General features: G+C 41.8%; 1 protein-coding gene across 12 annotated transcripts in view; it reads left to right on the top strand.

Moving 5' to 3' along the window:
* Positions 1–24872, top strand: part of Syt16 (synaptotagmin 16) — a 250862-nt gene extending 225990 nt beyond the window's left edge. For all 12 annotated transcript variants that reach the window (NM_001428632.1, NM_001428636.1, NM_001428633.1 and 9 more), the window contains 3 exon segments: positions 5107–5547; positions 8436–8625; positions 23602–24872. In NM_001428632.1, the coding sequence (NP_001415561.1) occupies positions 5107–5547; positions 8436–8625; positions 23602–23915 (945 nt within the window). In that variant the 3' untranslated portion in view covers positions 23916–24872.
* The last annotated feature ends 152 nt before the right edge of the window (positions 24873–25024 follow it).

Raw genomic sequence — 25024 nt, forward strand, 5'->3', positions numbered from 1 at the left:
CTTACCTGATTTCTCCAGAAAGGAGGTCTGTAAACAACAAAACAACAACAACAATAACAACAACAACAACACACACACATGCACAAACCCTATCGCTAGCAGGGATATTCTCATACAGAAGGATTTCTAGACCTTTGGAGAGCTTGATTGCTTTCCTTCCTGCAAAAGTGAATTCTATTTTATTTCACCACAAATCTTGCACTATGGTTGCTAAAATAAGAGTTATTGGGGGATTTAACTAAAGTGAAGGCATGATGAGGGTTCGTAGGTGTCAGCTTTGAATTGAGATAAAGGTGTGTAAGACAGCACCTAGAGTAACAATATTCTGGTCATTGGTGCTGCTGTTTGTAACAAACACTTGATGGAAGATGCAGCTTATGACTCAGTCTTCCAGTTAAAGCTTATGGATGATGACGACGGCAGCCATGATGGAGAGGGACACCCACTACTAAAGTCTAGGGTTTTACAAGCATTGCTTTATCTCGCAGGCATTTCTCATTGTTCTTTGTGAGCTCCACTCCTTCTATAAGGGCTGCCCCAACAGTAAGAGGTGTTAACTGGACATCAACTTAGTTGAAATTGCTAGTAAACATTCGATATTTATATGACTTCAATATAACGCCGTAGGATAGAACTAGAGAATGAGTTGATTACGACAACAGAGGAAATAAGTGGGGTGAATCTCTTCAGAGGGACCCAGAGGGGGCACAAGCTAAATGTTTGAAGAAATGCAAGGGAAAAACTGTAGAAATTTACATTCCAAAGCCTCGTTGTTCTCAAGTTAGTGGGGGGTGTAGGGCATGCATATGAAACCTTATGCACACATGGTTTCATGTATGTGCTGGTGCCTCTGGGATGGTGTTTTTGCTGAGAACCAGAGATGGACTCAGATACCTGGTTTATGGTTTCTTAGTCAGTCCTTCCCACACAGCTATCCAACGTTCACCAGTTTTGTTAAAAAGGAGAGAGAGAGAGAGAGAGAGAGAGAGAGAGAGAGAGAGAGAGAGAGAGAGAGAGAGAATGAATACAGGTCTGCATCGCCATGGTGTCAGTGCTCAGAGGCAAACCAAATCCCACACAATGTTTAAAAATGTTCCCTTTGTCTCTCTCACTGCAAAAAACCAAAACACAACTATTTACCTGCCTGTTGATAACTCTGTGTCCCTGATAATTGCGCCATTAGGGTTTGGGTTTGCCTTCTCCACGTAACCTCCTATTTCCCTGCCTCCTGGCGCTTTAATAGATGACTTATGCTAAGGGTACTGAATGTTCTCAGACTCCAAAAATACCCAGACAGCTCCATGTGCACCATTCAACCTCCTATCTATTTTGAGACAAAAACTGTAATTTGGTGCTCCTACTGTAGAACTTCAGATCGAGCTCAGGCAGTTCCCGTAACTGCCTGCCCTGCAGGCGTAGCTTGCCTCTTAAGCATTGATTTATTTGTCTCTTAGCTGTGTTAAGAACCTTGTCTTCCCTGGTATATCTGGCATCCAGAACGTATTGTGGATCCATTTACTTTGGGCCACAAGATGACATCAACACTATCTTACTAAAACAGAAAGGCTTTTCAGTTTGACAGAAAATCTTTAAACTTAACGTGGGTTTTGACAGTTTGATGCAAGCATTTCCACCTTAAAGGGGAAAATCAGGACAGGAGAGCTCAAGGAATCATTTATTTTGTATCTGAAGGAAAGGCCTCATGCAGACTGACTACCTGCTATGATCATGGATTTTCCAGTTTACCCTGAGCTGGCAAGGACCATTGACTTTCTCCCGCAGACCTGGGGCTTGGTGGGAAAAACAATGGGAAGGTGGCTGGAAATTTCAAACACACAGAGAGACAGATGTCCCACTTTTCATTTCTGCTTTCCACTGATTAATTGGTTGGCCTTGAGAAGTTAATTAAAATCTGCCAAATGGGGATAAGAAGGAAGAGAGTTTTACCTTGCAGGAAGGTCAAACAGATTAGCAGTATCAACAGTACCTGTTCAAGGAGCCCCTTTGGTGGCCTGGTGATAGGTAACGTGTTGAAATAATTAATTGCTATGAAAATACAAACCTTCACAAACCTCTGTCTCAAATCAACCCAGGTCGATGCTGCAAAGCCCAGTTTTCATGAGCGACAGCTGCGATTGGCCCTTCAGGAGCCCAGCTGCTGCCTAGAGCTGTGCTTGGCCCAGCATTCTCGGAGCAATTGCAGCAACTCTGCCCGGGACTTCCCAGAAGCCTGCGGGTGCATCGAGCACTTACCTGAATAGGTGGCTGATGGACATGTAGGAGGGCCTAATTACCAGCCACTGTGTTTTTTAGCCTTGGCATTGAACTAGATGATAAAGCTATTGACTCCTACCTAATACTAAGAGCAGAGGCCTGAATGGAATGAATTTACAGTACTGCCATCCAACTTCTATCTCTACTGCCTCCCATCTTCCTCACACATGCCCAGTAAGCACAGAAGCATCTACAGTAGAAGTGTTGGCGAAAAGAAGTAGGTCACGTGGTTTAACCCAAAGTTTTTGACTATTTAAGGTCTGCTTTTAGGCTTCTGAGGAAGAACCTTGAATGATCCTGGCCTGGCACATGGACCCTCCTATTGGAAGAGTATTAGTTACATAGCCCATTTTAGCTTTAGTCTCCATTCCTGTGAAATAAAGATGTTAAAAATACTAGATCATTAGGCAGATATAAGTATGACAAAGCACAGGATTTCTTAGTTGGGTTCCCTAGTAAGAGCTGAAGGTGAGGGCTTTTGTTTCCTACTTTGCTAGCAAGCACATTCTCAATGAAGGATGCAGGAACGAGGGAGGGAGGAAGAGAGGTCCTGGATGCGAATCTGACCATGAGTAGGCCACCCCCCCCCAAGTATGACCAATTGCTTTTTCCTGCGGCTCATACTCCAAGAAAGAATAACTTGCTCTGTATTCATCCTGCCAAAGTGAGAAAGCTTATTGCATAGGATATTAACGTGGGCACATTCTGACCTTGCCAAACATGGCGAGAAGCAGAATATTTTCTAAGCTTTGGTATCAGTGGATCCGAGATGAGAAGTGAGCTTCATATTTTATGAGCAGAAGGTAAGAGATTCCTTTAGAGGAAATGAAATAAGGGATAAGGCCAAGGGGATCCAACGTGTCCGAGAGCAGACTTGATATGGTACCCAGCACTAAGAACTACTTAAAAGGTGCTGGCTATTATTCCTTACATCTAGACAAGTCATGTAGATGATCAAAAGCAGGCTAAAATAGATGGGAGTTTTAAGGGGAGACAAGAGCGTAAGAAAAGATTCTGCCTTGGTTTTTCAGTTAGCTGAATTCCTTGGAGACTTGTTTCTAATATTATATATACACTAGTCAGTTGTATTCAGAGGTCTCTATAGCAACCACTTTTATCACTTGAAACTAAGTACCTCTGAATAGAAATGCTCGTGCATGACTGCATGCGCTGGGAAAAGGATAGAAGAAGCTCCCCTTATGTTATAAGAAAGCTGAATTTTCTCGGCAGGCTAATTTGAATCTTAAAAGGGAAGGGCATTTATTAGATGTCTCCTATATGTCAAGCCTTCTACTTTGCACAGAATCCCTATGGAGTGGGTATCATCTTTATTTTACTATTGAAGAAAGATAATGGAAAGTATGAAATAATGCTCCCAGTGTTATCGAGCTTGTAAGGAGTAGCAGACATGGCTTCTGAAGAACATTTGATTCCACAACACCATGCACTTCCCTTATGACTCCGTGGGAAAGTTTCATTGACGAATCCACATATTGAAGTATTTTGTTGTAATTTTGGAGTAATCTCGGAACTAGAGTTCAGTTCCACAGATAATGAATTTGCACTAAGAAAGGGTTCACCATGAGACCATTCTAGTTATAGGTAAGACTCAGGCCTTCAGGGAAAAGTTAAAAATTACATTGACATTATTAGTAATTTCTTGGTGTGGTGGTCATTATAGGAAATGGTGTGCAGTTTAATTTTCCCAGTAAGGGCATCAGACCTTAGTAGCTCTAAGTAAATTGATGGCCAAGGGTGACATCCCGTAAAGAGAGAGGCATGCTTGAAAGGGACAGCTCCAGACGAATGTTAGGAATAATTAAGGAGTCTGATTGAAGACAGATTTTCATCTTGACTAAAACCTCTCTCTCTTTTCAAAACCAGGCTTTCACATGTATTCCACTGATTCAGCAAATACACACACACATATGTACATGCACATATATGTCATATATGCATATGTAGAGATTAAGACACAAAGGAAACAGCAAAACACTAAAATTGGGAATCTACCTAGAGTGTGGAGATGTTCACTGTGTTGCCTGGCTACATTTCTGTAGCTTTGCAACCCGACCCTCTCAAGCAGGCCTATACCAATGTGCACTTTCCACTTTGGCCAGGGCTCCACACATTAGCCAGTGGTAGACCTATGATTTTATTCCAGGCATTCTGACTGCAGTGGTGCTTTTTGCTAATTGGCTACTGTGAATGATCTCTTTAGGCTTTACTTTGAATGACCTCCTAAGCCTTGGCTTTCTGTAGCCAACATCTCTGGCAGGAAATGCAGAGTTTCTGCCCCAACCCTTGACTTAATGAGAATCCTTGAGTGACTCAGGTGGCTGTTAGGATGGAGAAGCTCAGCCATTAGTCTTTTCTCCCAGGAAATTTGGGACTTTTGCCTGTAGGAAAGTTCTGATTTAGTGGACAACAGGTCCAGGCTCAGCAATTACTCCTTGGGACTCAAAAGTTGCCCGTTGGCATTTACATAGTTGATAGTTGGCTTAATTAGGGACTTCGTGTTGATTTCAATCATAGTGGGCAATTGTACTTTGCACGAGGTAGTACATATTACTGCATTTTCAAAGATGCAGGTGCTTCATTTATTCACTTAGAAAAATTCTCAAAAGCTTACCCGGAACCAGACACTGTGCCCTCCAAGAACTCAGTCTGTTGGAGAGAACTTTTAAACAGACCTTCCTAACACCGAAGAAGGTCATATGTTGTCAGTCAGGAAGCTTGGGAGCCAAGAAAGCACCAAGGGGCAGCAACCTGTCACTGTGTAATAAGTCACTGTCATTTCCAGTTCTAACCTTTCCCCTCTGCTTGTAACAGGAGCAGGATGGGACCAGTCTGCAGGTACCACCAAGGCTTCCGGAGCCTATCTCAAAATGTGGGGACCTCGATGTCATCTTTGAATATAGAGCTGTAACCCAGAAGCTTACCGTGACCATTGTGAGAGCACAGGGTCTCCCAGATAAGGACCGAAGTGGTGTCAACTCCTGGCAAGTTCACATAGTGCTACTGCCCAGTAAGAAACAGAGGGGTAAGACGAATATACAGAGAGGGCCCAACCCTGTCTTCAAGGAAAAGGTCACCTTCACCAAGCTGGAGCCCAGAGATGTGGCTGCCTGTGCTGTCCGCTTCCGCCTGTATGCTGCCCGGAAGATGACCCGAGAGAGAATGATGGGAGAGAAGCTGTTCTGTCTTAGCCACTTGCACCCAGAAGGGGAAATGAAAGTGACTCTAGTTCTGGAGCCCAGAAGTAATCTGAGCGTGAGTAGATTAAACGGTGCTGCTAATGATGCGGTGTGTTCAAAGACCTGGGATTGTCAGCCCTTGATTTACAACATTCGGCTTGTGAATCCATAGACGTTAATTCAATTTTCCATTTGGCTCTCCTCATCCTTATAAGCCACGGTTTGCACCTCATGGGCAGTGGGTCTTTCAAGCCCGCCATCCTGATATGTTGATGGATGCGTCTTCCACCCATTTTAGGAAATGACAGTGGCAGTGTGGGGGAGGGGATGGCAAGACCTGGGGAGGTGGCTGGGCTTTTGACTTAGTAGATAAGCATCCAAAGGCCTTCTGTCCCCACCCAGTATGCATTATGATGAGTCTTAGACATGGTACTTCAGTTGTTTTCTTGAAACAAGAATCTCACTACGTAGCCCAGTTTGGCTTAAGCTCATCCTGTAACCCAGGATGCCCTCCAACACACGATCCCCTTGCCTCAGCTTCCCAAGGGCAGGAATTGCAGGTGGGTATTTCTGAACTTTCAGGGTAAGTCTCTTACTTAGTGAGGGTTCAGAAACATCCTGTATTAGCAACCCTGAATGCCTGCCACATCTGAGACCTTCCAGTTTTATGGTTACCTTTTTTTTTTAAACTATGCATCTTACTCCTCTTCCTGGCCCAGGACTTGCAGAGCTTGGAGGTCTAAGAGGTGGCCAGCCTCACCACTGCTGTAGATCATCTATCACGTTAGACAAAGATCTCCTTTTACGAACATATATCAAAAGATCAGACAGCTCCTGGGTTAGTCAACCAATTGGCCATCCATTGGAGATGTAGCCCGTCATGGGCTGTAGAGGCCAAGCAAGCAGACAGCTATTATTCCACAGACTTGTGGAGAGGACTGTTGTTGGTAAAGCTCCAGGGGCTGCAGATTACTGAGAATGACCAAGAGAAGGTTTATTGAGATGACGAAGGAAAAAAAAACCCATCTAGCTCAAGCCATAGAGAGAACTAGACTGGGGACATGTGTGGGCGGATATTCATGCCAAAGGGAGGGCACACACAGCCATGGAGGAGAACAAAGATATATTCCAAAAAGATCCATCCATCTGAAGTTCCAATTCTGCCTGAACATCTTCACACTGGAAATCCTGATTTTTGCCTCTCTGAATCGATGCCACCCGCTGTCTTCCCAGACCTGCTTGCTGGCAAGCTCATCTTTCCGGTCGCTAGCTCCAAAATTGTAGAACTCACCCATGACCTTGCTTTCCCAGCTGAAAGCTGTGAATTCTCTTTAGATAGAAGCAAAACACGGCTCTCTGGTGGGCTGGTGGAATAGTCCCCTGCTGGCGGCCTCTAAGCTTCTGCTGTTTTCTGACACAAGGGTTAGAATGAGCTCAAGAAGGCACAAGCCCATATCTACGTAAATTCTTCCTTTTCATAAAATCATGAAATCATAAAGAACAGAATTCAGAGACGAGTCAAAAAGAGACCCTGTGGTGTGAAGCATAAGAGTGAATGTGGCCACACCCTTTCTTGTCAGTGCCAGCCCTGGGCTCTGTGCTGAGGGCACAGGCCGAATGGGGAGAAAAAGCCAGCCTGAAAAAATGTTAGTGGAGGAAAATATCTCAGTTATCAGCTACTGTTGAGTATGATTGTATACCATATGTACATCTATGTTACAGGGACTAAGTGATGGCTACAGATAAAGAACTTGGTAGTGGGAGGTAACTGTACTTAGAGAGGGACCTCAGTAGAAGTTTCTATAGAAATATAAGGATGTGTGGCCTTTCTCCCAAGGATGCAAATTTTTCATTGGTGGGTTTCTAACTTCTGGGCATCAAAGCCTCTAAGGGCCCTGTTGAGACCACTAGCTATTTTTCTTACAAATCATGGATCCGTGAAAGCTGGGGGGAGGGAGGGCTGGGTAAAAGGATACATTCCCTTGTATATGAGCAGCATTTGATTCATTTTATTGTTTTTGCTCATTGGGGTGTTGGCAAAAGTTTCAGAAAATAATTTCAGATACAGTCAAGAAGGATTTAAGGTAAATTCCATGTGCTGGTGTCCACTAGAAGTAGTAGTGTGTGGGAGGGCTAGAGGGACTGCTGGCATGTTCCCGCCAAGCTGACGATGCCCACTCGGGATCCTCCATGAGAATCTGTGTCTTCCTCTCCTCTGTCCTCTTCTGAATGTGCCCGGAGCATAACGGTGTCACTCAGAAGTGAGTACATGAATAAACATGAGAAAAGGTCTGGGCATTCTCCTCAGCTTACCTGCTGCCTCCCGGGTCACCAAGATCCACAATCTTTGTACCTGATCCTCTATCAACTATCAAATAGTGAAGTGCTCACTTCCTGTATAATCTTTTTTCCACAGGAGGTCAAATTTCCTATGTGAACCATGCTTCTTAGGCAGCAGAACCAGACACTAGGTGTTTTATGTACTGACCAGTGCCTGGTGGTCATTTCTTTTATCTTTGAGACAAAACACCTTCTGTATTGCCTTATTCATCAAGAGCGCAGAAAACAGAGACAAAACTCGGGCCTGAAGTGGGTAGGTTCACAGAAACATTCAGAAACAAATTACACAGGAGGGAATCTTGGCCTATATTAAATGTATTATTCACACTCCATGTATCTTAGAAGGTTTGATTTACACTAGCAATAACATCTTTGTCTGTTTTGTCTTTAGAGAGGAAATATTGAATAGAGTCTACTCTTGGAATAAATATGTCGGCTAGTACCATGGGCCATCTCATACATGGCTGTGCTCCCCAGCACATTGTAATTCACACTGAGTGCCCATTAGGAATCTTTGGCAGTCATTGCGACTGGGTCACAATTTCACCAAACATAATATCAGCTTTCTCTCAAAGAGAGGGATGCGGCATGGGCCAATGAATTCTTTGTGTTCTTCCCCTCCAGAGTGGAGAGTCTCCCCTCAGCCCATCTGTGGTGTCTCACAGTGACAGTGCTTCATCCACACAGTCACTGTCTCATGGAGGAGTGCCAGAGCTACTGGTGGGACTGTCCTACAATGCCACAACAGGGCGATTATCTGTGGAAATGATCAAAGGCAGCCATTTCCGCAACCTCGCTGCTAACCGAGCTCCCGGTGAGTATGTGTCTGCTGCTCTGGGATCTTCCAGAAGCAAGAGAAAGGTTGTGTCTCTTTCATCTTAATTCTTCAATTTTTGTGGTAAAAGATAAACTTGGTATGACTTGGGCACATTTTCATGAGGCAATAGCTCTGGCCTTTTTGTTTTTTTTATGGTTTCTGTTTAATTATAAGAAGGCTTCTAAAGGTATCTAAATATAAATCAACATGTTTTAGAATGAACGGTGTGTTTCAACTACTTAAGGACAAAGGACTGAAGCCTTTTCAGAAATGTAACATCCATAGGGATTGAAATCTGCCAATATTTTACAGGCCTTCCACTGTATGGAGGCAGAACTCTGATTTTGGAGGGAGGCAGAGCTGGGATTGAATTCCAGCTCTGTTATTCCCCACCCAATTTGCTCTGATCTCATGCAACCAATCTCTTCTCTGAACCCTACTGGACCTACCTGGAAACAATACTAACAAATACCTTCCTGATGGGAGTGTTGAGAGATTTAAAAAACTACATTTGCATGAAGGGTATAGTGTAGCGCCTAACATACACACCGAGCACACAGAAATGCTAGTAATTGTGTAACAGTGAAGGGAGTAGATCTGGAACAATGCAAGGCCATCTCCTGGGGTGGGGGGGGAATGACCACCTCTGAGGTCATTGTTAGAATGAAATGCTCAGGACAACTCATTCCCCTCCACCCGCCCATGACTAAAGGTCAAGGTTCAGGAAGAGTTAAATAGCTGCTGCTACCAGTAGCCTCAGTAGCCCTTCAGCCTGAGAAATCAGATAATGAACATAAAAGTAATACTGTTAACAAAATCATGTCATAATTTCAATGATCTTAGTTACCTACAAAAGGAAGCTTCAGAAGATGCACTTCTGCTTTTTGGACTTGTGTAAATATATCGAACCAGAGAAACATTTTGTATTTGAAATGCTAGCTGCAAGAGAGTCAGAAACATGCTGTAGAATTATTTCTAGCCTTTCCTGAACAAGAAGGTCAACTTGAAGGTGGGGAAATGGAGAAGAATGAATCTGCTTACCAGGGGAACTAGAATCTCACTAAAAGAATGGCGAAATCAATACAAATGTCAACAGTCAATGATCTCTGGCTTCACATAGAAAAGCCAGATGAGAAACTAGATGAAGGTCAACCCCTACAACCGAATCTGAGAATCTGAGACTTTCATTCCACTCCCACCCATCACTGTGCTGCAGACTGCCAAGCATCTGTCCTATGTGGCTATCTTGCTGGCTAAATTTTTAAACAGAACTAAGGGGTGAGCTGAGTGAGTACAGCATTACAACTATGAACACCTGAGTCCAATGCCTCATAACCCATGTGAAATGGTGGTACATTTGTAACCTCAGCACTGGGGATGAGGAGCCCTTGGGCTTGCTGGACAGCCAGTCTAACTGAATTGATTAGTTCCAGGCCAATGAGAGACCCTATCTAAAAAGAGGTAGATGATGTTCCTGAGGACAACACCCATAGTCATCCTCCACCCTCCACATTAATGTGCACATACAAGTGTGCTTGAGCACATACAAATAAGCATAGACCCGTCAACACACATGCATTAACAAAACTGTGTTAAAGCCAGCATAGAAAGTCCCAGAACCCTGCATAATAAAATAGACCAGGAGGTGCATAATCCACATTCAATGTCCCCATTCAGGCAGGTGAGAGCTATTTAGAATGTACAATAGGCACTGATTATTAATTGCATAGTTGGAGGATCTTTGATAGATCCAGAGATCCGGCTTTTCATTCCATAGCAGCTTCGGACTTGTTAAGATCCTGATTTAAGACTCCTCCCTAGGAGTGTCTGCCAATGTCCTTTCCTCTGTTGATGAAACTTGACAATGTGGGAACAATATTTGGGGCAAGTGATGGAGATGCAAAAAGCGATGAAGTGGTGGGTCACAGACATGCCCCGTTTGAGTCCAAGTTAGGAAGCTCACCTTTGTATGCTGGATAGTGCAGGGGAAGTGTACAGCATGGACTGATTGAGAAAGAATCATCTAGAAGTTAATAAGCCACACTGTAAATTCAGGCTCTCCTACTTACTAGCTGTGAGTTACTAAGCTATCATGAATCGGTTTCCTTATTTGCAAGTAATACCCTTTGTAGGTAGGGATAATACATAAACAGCAGTGATGTTGAAAGTTGCATCATTGTATCTTTATATAATTCTATTTTTTAAAATATGCCCAAAGATATGCACTAATTGATAAGTGGCTATTAGCCCAAATGCCTGAATTACCCTAGATGCCTAGAACAAATGAAACTCAAGACGGATGATCAAAATGTGAATGCTTCACTCCTTCTTTAAAAGGGAAACAAGAATACCCTTGGCAGGGAATAGAGAGGCAAAGATTAAAACAGACACAGAAGGAACACCCATTCAGAGCCTGCCCCACATGTGGCCCATCCATATACAGCCACCCAATTAGACAAGATGGATGAAGCAAAGAAGTGCAGGCCGACAGGAGCTGAATGTAGATCTCTCCTGAGAGACACAGCCAGAATACAGCAAATACAGAGGCGAATGCCAGCAGCAAACCACTGAACTGAGAACAGGACCCCCGTTGAAGGAATCAGAGAAAGAACTGGAAGAGCTTGAAGGGGCTCGAGACCCCATATGAACAACAATGCCAAGCAACCAGAGCTTCCAGGGACTAAGCCACTACCTAAAGACTATACATGGACTGACCCTGGACTCTGACCTCATAGGTAGCAATGAATATCCTAGTAAAATCACCAGTGGAAGGGGAAGCCCTTGGTCCTGCTAAGACTGAACCCCCAGTGAATGTGATTGTTGGGGGGAGGGCGGCAATGGGGGGAGGATGGGGAGGGGAACAGCCATAAAGAAGGGGAGGGGGAGGGATTAGGGGGATGTTTGCCCGGAAACCGGGAAAGGGAATAACACTTGAAATGTAAATAAGAAATACTCAAGTTAATAAAAAAAATGCCCAAAGAAATTATTATAATAATAATTTAAACCTGCACAAGACAAAAGGGTGTCTTAACTTGAAAATGGATTTAATTCATAAGTTTAAGTCTGTGTACATGAGTGTAGGGTTTATCATAGACATGGGACCACAGCTTAGCCTTGACTGTGGCTGGCATAGTTCATCTCTGAAAGTATTAGAAAGCAATACTTTTGTGGGGCTCTTAATTAAAACTGAAACCAAGCAGTGGAAACAAACATTTTCCAGTCTATGTGAAATGGTGGTGGTTGAGGAAAAGCCAATTAGGAAGGGGTGGAAAAGTAGAAAGCTCCTTTGTGGAGTTCTGCAAAGGGATCTCCTGGAACTTTCGAGGGTTCAAGAGACTGAAAGTGTTAGTTCGCTCTGCATGAATGTCACATTGACAGCTATCAGGCAAGCGCAGGCATAGTTTTGGTGTTAATCAGGTAGCTCAGCAGAGGTGGAACAAGTAGAGGAGAAGGATGGGAGTCAGTTGATAAATAAGCTGTCGTGAGAACAGGGTAGGAAGAATGCTGGGTACACTGCTGGAGGGGACAGCCAGTGATTTCTAGCCTGTGTTAGTGGACACCTGAGGGACTGCCTACTAGGAGAGAGGCATGACTGAGAAATGAACAGTAGCCAAGGTCACAAAGTCCTGCACTTGAGGCTCTCAGCTCAGGTGTCTCCACCTATTCTGTCAAAAGGGCACGTCAGCCGTGCCTTGCAGGTGATTGTGGCTGTGGATCTGTGGTGCCTGGTCAAGTATGAAGGAGAGGAAAGCATTGGGGGCTTTTCTTCTCTGGAATAGTGCTAAGGTTTTACAGCTTGTCAGAAAAATGGACAAAGAGTGAGATTTACAAGTATGACTCTCTTGCCTTATGATAGGTCATAAAGCAAAAGAACTTCGAACTTGACAGTTCAACCCAATCAGAAAGTTGCTGTGGTGTCTTAAATTTTCCTCCCTTAGTTAAATAGGCACGCTAGAGATGAGCCCAGTAGTGTGGCAATACCTTTAATCTCAGAGCTCGAGCAGCAGAGGCAGGTGAATCCCTTAAGTTCGAGGCCAGCCTGGCCTATACTTTATAAGAGCTTCAAAGGAACAAGGCAACCAAGGTGTAATCCATTCCCCCACATCTAAGGTAAAATCCTGGGGGAGGGGAGCACAGCAGCCAAGGGAAACAATGGTGAGGACACAAGACACACCAAATACCAATGATACCAACCAGAGTCTCCACATCCTTCCTTCCTCACAAAATGGCTGAAACCAGAAGTTTCTCTTGATACAGAGAATATGTTCATGGTGGTCAGGGTTCTCTACAGTAACAGAACTTACAGAATGAATCTATAATAGAAATGGGATTCATTGGAATGATTTACGAACTGTGGTCTGGCTAATCCAACAATGGCTGCCTATAAAAGGAAGGTCGAAGAATCCAGCAGTTGCTCAATCTATGAGACTGGTTATGTCTTCGTTATACAACCAAATCTGGGAGATGTAGGCCTTCGTGCTAATGAAGGAGTGGATTTGTCGGCAAGAGTGAGAGTGAGCAGGCAAAAGGAGAGAGCTTCCTTTTGGCTGTGTCCCGTATATATGGAGGCCATCAGAAGGTGTGGCCTACACTAAAGGTTAACTTCCTATCTCAAAGATCCAGATTAAAAGTGGGTCTTCCCACTTCAAATGATTTATTTACAAAAACATCCCTCACAGGTGTGCCCAGCCATCTGGGTTTTAGGTAATTCCAGACATAGTCAAGTTGGCGACTAAGAATAACCATCACTGTGATATAGGCTGAAGCAGCCACATTGGCCTCCTGGAAGCTCTTTATGTGATCTGGAATGTTCCGGCATGTTCTAACATTTTGGCAGTTCCTTTCTTAGCTTCAATCTTATGTGACGACCCCCCCCCCAATTGGCAAGTGTGTACAATAATTTCACTGGTCACAAATATTGCAGTTGCCGCTAAGGTGCTATAGGCTGGTCTACAATTCTTCTGACGGCAAAGGAAAGTCCAGGCTCATAGTTGAGAGCAGGTGAGACAGTAGGATCTGGCATCTGGTAGCTCTCTGAAATCCCCATGCACTTTTCAAGTGCTTTTGCATAAGTCCTCAGTACCAATCAGAAACATTTGTCCCTTGAATTTGGTTTCCCGGAAAAGCATCTCGGAGTTTAGCAGTTCTCCTCTGATTTTAACCTAGGCCTGCCACCCAGTTACTGCTTAGTCTCTGCATTTGATCGAACCTCTCTGAATTCTATTTCCTTCTCTACGAAATAAGAAATTAACAAAGGGACTCCACAGACACACAAGAATTGACGTCTTTTGAAAAAGTCAGCTATTCTCTCTCTCCATCTCTGCTTTGCCTTCACCAATACTGTGCTTCTGCACTGTGTATATGTGTGTATGTAGACACATATAATGGCGCTTGTCAAAAGCTATCATTAAGATGTCCCCTCCAGTTAAAGCCAGCAAGTTCCCCAGCTTCTCAGCATGCCCATGATTAGTCACACGTGATAATTACAGCCCAAATGATCGTGCTTACCAGCAGCAGTGTGTTAACCTTGTTAGGCAGCCACAATAGCGGAGGAGAGGAAAGGAAAACAAAAGCAAATCAGAGCTGCCTCTTGTTTGCTATGAAGAGTAATCAAAAGCTGATAGCACAGTACACGAATGGAGCGCGGAAGAAGGAGTCAACAAACATGGGTAGGCATGGGACATGGGCCTTCTTTTAGAACCATTTCAGTTGAATAGTGTTTTAGTAGCCACTGTGTACTTGTAATAATGGTCGGTCATTCATTCATTCATTCATTCATTCATTCATTCATTCATCTGTTCACTTATCTATCCTATTTATCATCTATCTATCTATCTATCTATCTATCTATCTATCTATCTATCTATCTATCTATCTATCTATCTATTGTTTTGGTTTTTCAAGACAGGATTTCTGTGTGTGGCACTGGCTATCCTGGAACTTACTCTGTAGACCAGGCTGGCCTCTAACTCAGGGATTCATCTGCTTCTGCTCTGGAGTTCTGAGACTGGAGGCTTCTGCACCACCACCGTTCTTATGAAGGTTGAGATATGGCACTAACTTACTACATCACACATATGCATAATTTTTCTTTTTCTAGAAAATCCACTTAGTTATCACAGCAATCAGAGTCAGAAACTATTAAAAGTGGCTGAGAGGTGGATGAAGCTGGCAGAATGTTTGCCCAGCACGCACAGAGTCCCGAGTTCAGTCCTCGGGGCAGCATCGATCAGGAATGATGGAATGTACACTCGAGTGGAGGATGACATATCGTCTGATGTCACACACATGGCAGGTCCAGACCAGCCAGAGACACACGAGCTTAGTCTAAAGAAAAAAGAAGTCTTAAAAGCAGTAGGGAAAAAAGACAGCAAGCGAAGTTTGTCCATTACATCTGAATGAAGACACTTTAAACCCCTGGTGACTGATCGAAGCATGAGGGTACACTCACTGAGGAGATGCCCTTCTCAACCACGGAGCCAGTACGAAAGCCTCACAAGGTAAGTACTCAACATGTCAGCTTGTTCTGTGAACAGAGGAAGAAATGGACATTTGTCTTGAAAATCGGAAGGGCTTCATCATCGACAGAATGCTAAATAAAGTATGTCAGGAAGAAAGAAAGAGAAATTAGAAGGATGGATTGGATTCAGGAAGGAGCAGGAAAGGAAGGAATGAGCGAGAGCCTGCTGGACTGTGTTGGGAGCAGTGGAAACACGACCAGTGTAGGAACGCAAAGAGCGGAAGGCTAAGCCCGTGCGGATGTAACTCAAGGATGAGAAAGAGAGCTAGCAATCAAACAGTTCTAAGATCTTCATTTGCTTAAGAGATGATCAGATAGACTCGATTTTTTTTTTTTTGACAAAGATGTTAAGACTCAGTTTGCTGAGGTGCAGGGCATACTCTCATGAAAGCATCTTTATGAAGCCCATTATAACTGCAATGAATATATAATTAAAATAAACCTACCATCTTAACCACTGCTCTGTGGGACTGAATAGGAAGGACCATGAGACCGTCACCAACACCTGACTCCGGAACTCTTCCACCTCTCAGAGCCTTGCATTCTAAGCACATTTAACGCTAACTCATGCCCTCCTCTCCCCCCCCCTTCTTCCTAGACCTTTCCACTTCTACTTTCAAGACACACACACACACACACACACAGATATTTTCCTGTTTACAGAAAAATCTAAGATCCACGAATGAAAAATGGCAGTATTTGTCTTTCTGAGTCTGGCTTGTTTTGTGTAAAGAGGATGATTTCCAGTCACATCATTTCTTCTTTCTGTGAACAGCGTCATTTCATTCTTTATGGCTGTGTAAAACCCATTATTTATAGATACGTTTTCCCCTTTAGCTGAGCTTTACGAACAGTCTTGCAGTAAACATGGCGTGCAAGTGTTTCTGAGGTGTACCGAATCCAACCCCTCCAGTCACGTGCCTGGGCTGTATGGACGGACTATTTTTAGTGTCCATCCTGATCTCCATAATGGCTGTCTCCGCTCGCATCCCTGCCAGCAGTGTACGGAGATTCTCCTTTCCCCGCAGCATCTATTGTTTGTTTTCCCGATGACAGCCGTTCTGAATGGGGTGACATGGAGTCTCAATATAGTTTTAATTTGCATTTTCCCGATGGCTAAATCTGTTGAACACTTTTAATGTGCCCATTCGTCATTCGTACTTCGTCTTTCAGGCGCTGCCTGCTCGTTCCATTAGCTCACTTATTGATTGCGTTGTTTGGTTTCTCACTATTTCATTGAGTTCTTTGGGTACTTTAGTTACTCCTCTGCCAGACGTGTAGCTGGTGATGGTTTTCCTCCATTCTGAAGGCTGCCTCTTCATCTGGCTGTTGCCTTTGCTGTACAAAATCAATGCGATTTTATGGAATCTCATTCGTCAGCTCTGGGGTTTGTTTCCTGGGCTATTGAAGTCCTTTTTATGAAAGTTTCTCCCTGAACCTATATCCTGCCATGTTTTCCCCAAGCACGGGCAGAGTCTCACATTAAGGTCTTTGATCCATTTCAAGTTTATTTTTGTACAAAGTGAAAGACAGGGATCCAGCTTCATTCTTCTGCACACGGAGATTCCCAGTTTCTCCAGTACTATTTGTCAGAAAAGTCCGTGTTTTCTATAATACATGTTTCGCATCTTTGTCGTAAGTCATGTGGTTGTAGCTGCATGGGTTTATAGCAGGGTCCTCTATTTCACTCCTGGCTCTGCATTCCCTGCTGTTGTTCTGACTATGATTCTTAGAGCAAAACAATATCTGTTATGGTGAGGATTGTTCTTTTTCCTCAGGATTGCTTTTCAAGTTCTAAATACTGAGAAAATGTGTTACAAAGATATCAGAGGGTATCATAAAGCTAGATTAATAGTCCATACAAGAGTTGGCTGTTTAAATTGATGTCATGGACAGCAATCAACATGGAGACCTTTGGAGGCCAAGGCTTGTGGAATCAGGGACTATATGCACATCTTCTCAGCCTTCTGATAAATTTTGCTTTTAAAAACCTAAATATTCTCTAAAAGCTTATTAAAATCTAGAAATTTAGGAAAGTGGGAAAGGAGAACTATTAATTTTCAATAACAAATTATGGTTCATGATAAAACCCCACATAGAGAATTATAAGAATAAATAAAATCAATTCATTGGATGTAAAATAGATAAATAATTTTACATGTCTAGGAAATATAAAGTAAGCAGCCCAAACCAAAATAGTAAGTTAAATAAAACATCAACAATAACAGTAAACACATAAGAATAAAATTAGCACATAAACGGATATAAGCTTATATATATATTCTTATGTGCCTCTCTGTGCCCCCCATCCCCATTCTCCTTCCTTACTCTCTTCTCGTCTAGCTTCATGATATAGAAGGTGAGGGGATTAACTCACATGAGAGAGCATGCTCTCTCTCATGAGAGAGCATGGCTGATTATACCAGATACAAATAGATTTTTGGCAAAGTTTTTGAAAAATATTATTATATCAATAGATTTTAACATAAGCATTTGATGAAATGCACAATTTATTAATGAATAAAATAACCCATGAGATGTATAAGATGTGTTAATTATATTAGTCTGTGATGCTGTAACAGATGGACCCTACTGTCTCGACACCTTAACATGCTAAAAGCATCTTTCCCACACAGTCTAAATGGGGTCACATGATTTCCCTTTAAGCTCTGACTAAGGGCCATAGACTTCTTTTTTATTTAATGAGTCAGAAATACATATTTCTCTGAGGGTGGGGGAGAGACAGTGCAAGAGATTATATTTGAGTGGGAGAGGCTGACTGTAGATATGACTGGAGAGGACAGTGCTGCTCATATACCATTGTTAAGAACTTAGTCACATGGTCCAGCCAATTCAAAATGGCCGCAAGGCTACAATCTTAATTTGATATTCAACATAGATTAGTATTCCCCTGTCAACCTTTAGTAGGGCTTTGTTTTACAAATATTTTACAATTTTACCTTTTACTATTTGGAGATGTAAAACACCTGGATTTTCAAATGCTGAAAGGTCTGAACTTTCTAGGTCCAGTATCTATCTAGGCCCAGTATGTCAGAGAATTTTATTATTAAGATCAGGCACTGGAAGGCTAGAGGATAATTATCAGGAAAATTGTTTCTAGACATCCTGGGACTGTTTTGTGTGCACATATAAACTTTCTCAGGAGTTCTGAACACAATGGACAAGACTCTCCTGTGTCCACTACCAATGACTAATTTTTTCCCTTTTCTTCTACTTGGTGATCTTGTGGGTAGTGTTCATTAACTGGGATTTGACTGGCAAGAAATTTAGGGGAATTTAGTTTAGGGATTTATGTTTCTTTGGTACAGGAGAGATCTTAGAAAGATGTGCACCTAGTAATATGTGTTCCACAGGGAACTTTCTTAACTTGACAGTAACATTCCAGGTAGTTTAATAGCATCAGAAATAGCAACGAAATAGGTAAAACTTGAAAGGAAGAAATGAAACTAACATTCTATATAGAAAGTCCTATTGCCTGCATCAAAACACAAGGATATCTACAAATTTGTATGAATTTAGAATAATACTTTTACTAAATCAGTTGTATTCAAATATATCAGCACCAATTAATACATAAAATTTAAGAATATTAGCATTATAATGGCAATACATCATCCACAATACCAGAAGATAACTTTAATCATGGGCAAGTGGGAAGATTATAAAAGGGATGACAAATCATTTGGGAAAAGAAACAACAGAAGGAAACTAAGTGGATAAGTTGATCGATATACTATGTTCATCGATGAAGATAGTCTATATTGTTATAAACATTAGCTTTTTCTGTATTTGTTTATATTTCTAGTACCGTTCCAGTCCAAATTCCAACAGTTTTTAAAATTCTTAAATTATATTTTAATTGTGTGAGTGTTGTGGAGTGTGTGTGTGTGTGTGTGTGTGTGTGTGTGTGTGTGTGTGTGAGAGAGAGAGAGAGAGAGAGAGAGAGAGAGAGAGAGAGAGAGAGAGAGAATGTATACAACTTAAGGGAACTTGTTCCCCTCTTCCACCATGTGCGTTTTGGGGAATTAAAATCATAATGTCAGGCTTGGTAAAAGCACCTGCATCCCCTGAGCCATCTCATTGGCCTCTAACCATATACATTTTTTAAAAAAAAATTTGACAGGGTGGTTTTGAAATCCATGTGCAATTTAGCAATTAAAACAAGGTAAAAACTTAAAGTAACTAAAAAAAATCACATTTTAAAGATGACAAAGGGGCCATTCTATATAAAGCATAAAACCACACTTTGAATGTAACATAGAGATTACCTAAAACAGCAAGACATATTTTGACATGATGCTAATAAAGATTATCAGATAATTCCTGAAGACTGACGGGCCATGGTCATGGATCATACTGGATAATAATTTACTGACTACTCCTTCTCATATAGAAAACACAATTAGCTCTTTATCTCCTGCCAAAGTATTAATCTCAGCCAGGTTAAACATCCAAGGAGAAAATTAGAACTCACAGAGGAAACTAAGAGAGTGTGGACTTGGGTAGGGTGCTTTAGTTGTAAAAATAAATAAATAAATAATAAAGAGTCCCCGAGAAGAAAGATATTTATAAACTTTCAAATAAATTTTACAAGACTATGAAAGTCACTTTAAACAAAGCAAGAAGGGAAGCCACTGACAGGGAGAAAATATTGTCAGTGAATACAAGTAGCAAAGATTTCATATCTAGAATTTCAAAGACCACAGACAACTACTCACATCTCTGGGAGAGACTGTTGACTACCAGGACAGTACACATAGAGAAAAACATCTGTGGGAGCCTTTGTGTTTCTTGGCTGTTACAAACAAATATCCTTTATGAAAATGGGTAAAGAAGCTGACATTCATTAATACATCAGAACAATATATAGGAAAACAAATGTGTCTGTCTGTCTGTCTCACACGTATAGAGATACTATTTAAAAATTTAATGTTGAGTGAAAAAGTACTGGTTGTCACTGGCTATGTTATATGCTAATTGCATTTGTGTTCCCCGAGTATATGAGCCCTCTCTTTAAAGTATGTCCTATTATAACACATCTTCAGAGTATAGCTTATGGGAATGCAAGCTCAGCAGAGCACTTGGTTAGCCAAGGACCCTCCACTGAAGTCGTTTGTCATGGTAATCGTTTACAGGTTTTCATTTAAACATGTTTGTGTGCTTCTGGTTGACAATGTATTTCTGCTGTATAACAAATATTAATATATTTTCATCATTAAACTGCTGCATGGCTACCAAAAAATATGATTTAGGAATATGTACACCAGAGTGATAAATATGTTAATGCACAAAAACACCATTAAATATATTTTTGATTTCTTTGGTTTACATGTGGTGAAGATCTATAAACACACATGGAAATGATAAACTATAGAAGTTGAACATGCCAAAGAGGGCTGCTTAAGAGTTGTCAATATGGGGGTTGGGGATTTAGCTCAGTAGTAGAGCGCTTGCCTAGGAAGCACAAGACCCTGGGTTCGGTCCACAGCTCCGAAAAAAAGAACCAAAAAAAAAAAAAAAAAGAGTTGTCAATATGGCTACTTGGTTTGTTTTGAGACAGTTATACTATACAGCTGAGTAAGTCCAGGCTATGGAAGTCCTGTCTAGCTTCAAACTCATAACAACCCTTCTGCCTCAGCCGCTCATGTGCTGGAATTACACATGTGAGCCATTATACCCAACTTCCTATTTCTTTCTTTCTTTTCTAAACCCACCCCCTATCTCTTAAAAGGCAAACAAAACTCAGAAAATATCAGTATCAAATGTGAAAATTGCTAAAGATCTCAAATGGGAACAAGTGGTATTAGTTTCTATTTCTTCTATGTCTTTACAATGCTTTATAAGTATTAATATACTAAAAAGGAACAGACTTCAACAGCCAACTTTCTTTCACTTGACCTGTGTCCCAGATATTTAGTCACACAGAGGCTCACCCTGTAGTAGTTGGTAGAACATCCGTTGAAGGCACACTGTGCATTAGTTGGTACAGCATCTTTGGAGGCTCATTCTGCAGTAGTTGCTAGAGTATGGGTTATGAATGGGCAAGTCTTTTTAATGGCCTTTTTCTGTGACTTCTTTATTTCTTTGGGGTAATGCCTTCTATGCTCTAAATGACATACTTTTGCATCTTGGTTGGAGTTGTTAACTGTTATAAATAAAGTAAAAATATATTATCAGACTCATTTCATTGACCATTTCAGACTTTAGTTAATTAAGTACAATTTCTAACTTAGATGCATGCTTCTCTTTAAACATCCAAAATGTTAGGGCATATGTGGCATTTTCCTTATGCCATGAGAAAAATGACGAGACGAGTCATTGAACTGTAGAGGGATTTTGACCCATTTAGCCTTTGATGATGGGTCTGAGTTACTAAAGATACTGTAAAGATTTCAGAATCTTCATAAGATCAATTTTTGCCCAAGGTTGTTTTATAGCTTCTGTGACCCATTTCTAAAGAAATAAAATAGAAATAAAATAGGGCTCATTCAAGTTGGATGTTTGGCTAACTGGACTCTTTCTCCACCCAGTCTTATTGGTGCATTGGAGTCCGTTGTTGGATCCTAGAAGACTCTGGCTGTGTGTCTGCCAGTTTCGCTCAGGCAGGAATACCTGGTCAGGCTGACTAAAGCTTCCCCTTTTAACTGGACAGCGTCTCTTCCTTTGGTTGGGTGTTCTTGTGTTGTATTGCTTATAAAATGGCCTTCTTTCCGTGCCATGTGCCTATGTTGCATAGTCAGTGATGATGTTAGTGGTAGGTGGCCTTTCTTGTAATTAGAGATCTATCCTGAGATAGGCTAAAGTTCAGAGTTTCCTTTGCAAAAATGAACAAGTCTTTGTTTGAAGATTAACTCCATCCCCGCTGCTCCAACTGGCAGAATCGCCTGAGCCGATCAACGCCTGCAGTGAGCTTCGTACCAGGCTCCCTGTACAGGTTGTTGCTGTACAGCTGCAGACTCGCAGACTCGCAGGCTCATTCCCATTGTGGGTCTGTTGACAGCTTTTCCCTGGAACAGTTTGAGGAGTGGAGAGCCCTGTTTCTGAGACAGAGAAGTGTTTTCACACCTGAAGTGCAATCTCACACCTTGTGTTTCTCAGCAGATAAGTGCATAAAATAACACATCAACCCGGAATAGAAAAAAGATCAACGTACAAAGAGAGCCCTAGGTTGTAATTCGCTTCCTACCTCACAATGCTCTGAGAGGAAATTACAGAGATCTGGGTTTACGCTTTTGAAAAGTTTGACTGCTGGTTAGCTGGGGAAGCGAGCTGCAAGCACAAGGCTTCTGCCTGCACTGAACACAGAATACAGACTGAGGCAACTTAGACAACACCTAAACATTTGATTCAATTTTTTTTTAACAGTATCATGCATCTAAGTTAGAAGCAAAGCTTTCTGTTATAAGTCCAAAAATTATCAATGAAGTGATTTTAATAACATATATTTGTGGGGATAATTTTCTTTGCAACGAGTTATTCAGAAATTTTAGCCAAAGGAGATGAAGTTAATAAAATTTGGATGCTTTCTTTTCCTTTTGGCAACTAAAAGTAGAAATTAGTCAGTACTTCATAGTATTTTAGTTTAGGGGTCTTAAAATGGGTGGTTTTGCTTGAGTTTCTTGTTTGAAAATAAGAGAAGATCAAAAGAAAAAAAAAGGTTTAACTCTCTGTCTGGTGATGAATATTCATCATAAAATTGTTGTTGAAAGTCTAGCCTTCTCCCCACCCCCATCAGGTACTAGGCCAGGCATGGGGGTTCTGGGCCAAGTGAGGCAACCCTTCCTTCTCTTTTCCTTTGAGGGACTGGCAGCTTGCAGACAAGAAACCGCACAGTGATGACGCATGCTGGGGTAGGGTCAAACAAGGTGCTAGTGGAGATGGAGTCAGCAGGGATTCTGGAGAAAGTATTGTACAAATCCAACTGTGATGGGAGACGTTAGGGGAGGTGCTTGGCCTCTGGGATATCAGGATACTGGCAGAGTGCATGAAGCTTGTGGCCAGAGTTCCAACATGAGATGGTCTGGAGAATGGGTAGACTACATGGTGACTAAGAAAAGAAGATACACTTCAGCCAAGACATAAAACAATAATTTGACTGTAGAAGAATGTCCCACACATGGAGAAAAGAATGCATACCCGATACACAAATCATGACTTTCTCTGAGTTCACACGGCTCTTATGGCACATGTGCCTGGGCAACTCCATGCATACTCAGTACAAAGAGAGGTTCTAATGAACTTCAGCAGTGTGCCAGACGGTGAGCTGTACGAAACAACAGACGTAAGACAGTGAATTTTCCTTAATAACCTATGTGAGATGTGGTGGTTCAGCAGCAAAGACCAGTGGAGAAATTTGAAGTCAATGTAAAGATTACAACTTATTGCAAAGCCCTGATAGTTTCTCATCCTTCTCTTGTCTGCTTTTCCTGTAGATACATATGGAAAACTCTTCCTCCTCAACTGTGTGGGTCAAGAGATGTCCCGCTGCAAGACGTCCATTCGGCGTGGCCAGCCCAACCCCGTCTATAAAGAGACCTTCGTCTTCCAGGTGGCCCTCTTCCAGCTCTCGGATGTTACCTTGATGATTTCCATTTATAGCAGACGCACAATGAAGCGTAAAGAGATGATTGGCTGGATTGCTCTGGGCCAGAACAGCAGTGGGGAGGAGGAGCAGGAGCACTGGGACGAAATGAAGGACAGCAAAAGCCAGCAGATCTGCAGGTGGCATACGCTGTTGGAATCCTAGGTTTATCAACAGCGTTCCCGTGCTACGTCAGCCTTGCTTACCTAACACCAAGTCAGATCATGGCAGGTGGAGGAGCTTTCAAATGGAGAATTTTACTAATCTTGGGTCATTCCGTGGTGTGGAACCATCTCAAAGGTTCGATCTGAGTTTAAATGTTGTCGTGAAAGGAAACCTACATACACAGTATGGGCAATGGTATCTAGTTGAGACCACTGGCTATATCACAACTTGTGCTAATGGATGATTGTGTTTTGGTTCGTACTATGTGGTTCAGCTTCCTCCTGCTGTCTCTTTTTGCTGGGAGAATAGCCTGAGATTTCAAAGGAGCTGTAAACATTACTGTTTTCCATCACTGAGGTGTATGAATCAGACTCTTCTCAGTGTTCAAAATTCCAAAACAGAAATGAATCAGATGCTGAGCGTTACGGAAGGACGTAACCCACCACAGTCCTCTGCCACCCCTATTCTCTTTATGGAAAAAAAAAGCCCTGTTTATTTAAAAGGTAATTGCTATAAATTTGTGGTGTAAAATAAATTTGTATTCATGAAATGTCTCTTTTTATCTCAATTAGATATCACGATTTCTAAAAGAATTGGGGTAGACAAATCATCTTAAAGCTCTAAAGCAGTTAAAAAAAATGACTGTTATCTGACCTGTCTCTTTTTGAATATTTAAGATTTCCAAAGTCAAGGATTTTTGTGCTTTCTTATCAAATTGGTACCCAGAGAAGAAGAGGAAAACCTAGGAGATAATTTAAGCCTTGGCTTTCTTGATGTTTCAGAACCTGTCATTCATTTGGATTAGACCTTTTCTATAGATAATTGTACTAACTCTCACATGTATTTTTTTAATGTACTTCTGCATGCCAACCACATTTGTCTTTATGCTATGTACCTTACTAATAGAACATAGAAAGATGCATACAGTGGATCTCAATAAATACTAATTTGATTGACTTTCGCGAGTGAACATGTGAAATCTTCTGAGTGAAGGAATATTGTCATTTGGTGTGGAGTAACACTGAATCCTTGGGTCATTTAAAGGACCCAGCACTGATATTTCTTACATGTGCAACAAAATGTATGAGTGAATTCTTGTCTGTGGGCAC

This window comes from Rattus norvegicus, chromosome 6, assembly GCF_021556685.1.
Source record: "Rattus norvegicus strain SHRSP/BbbUtx chromosome 6, alternate assembly SHRSP_T2T, whole genome shotgun sequence".
NCBI lineage: Eukaryota > Metazoa > Chordata > Mammalia > Rodentia > Muridae > Rattus > Rattus norvegicus.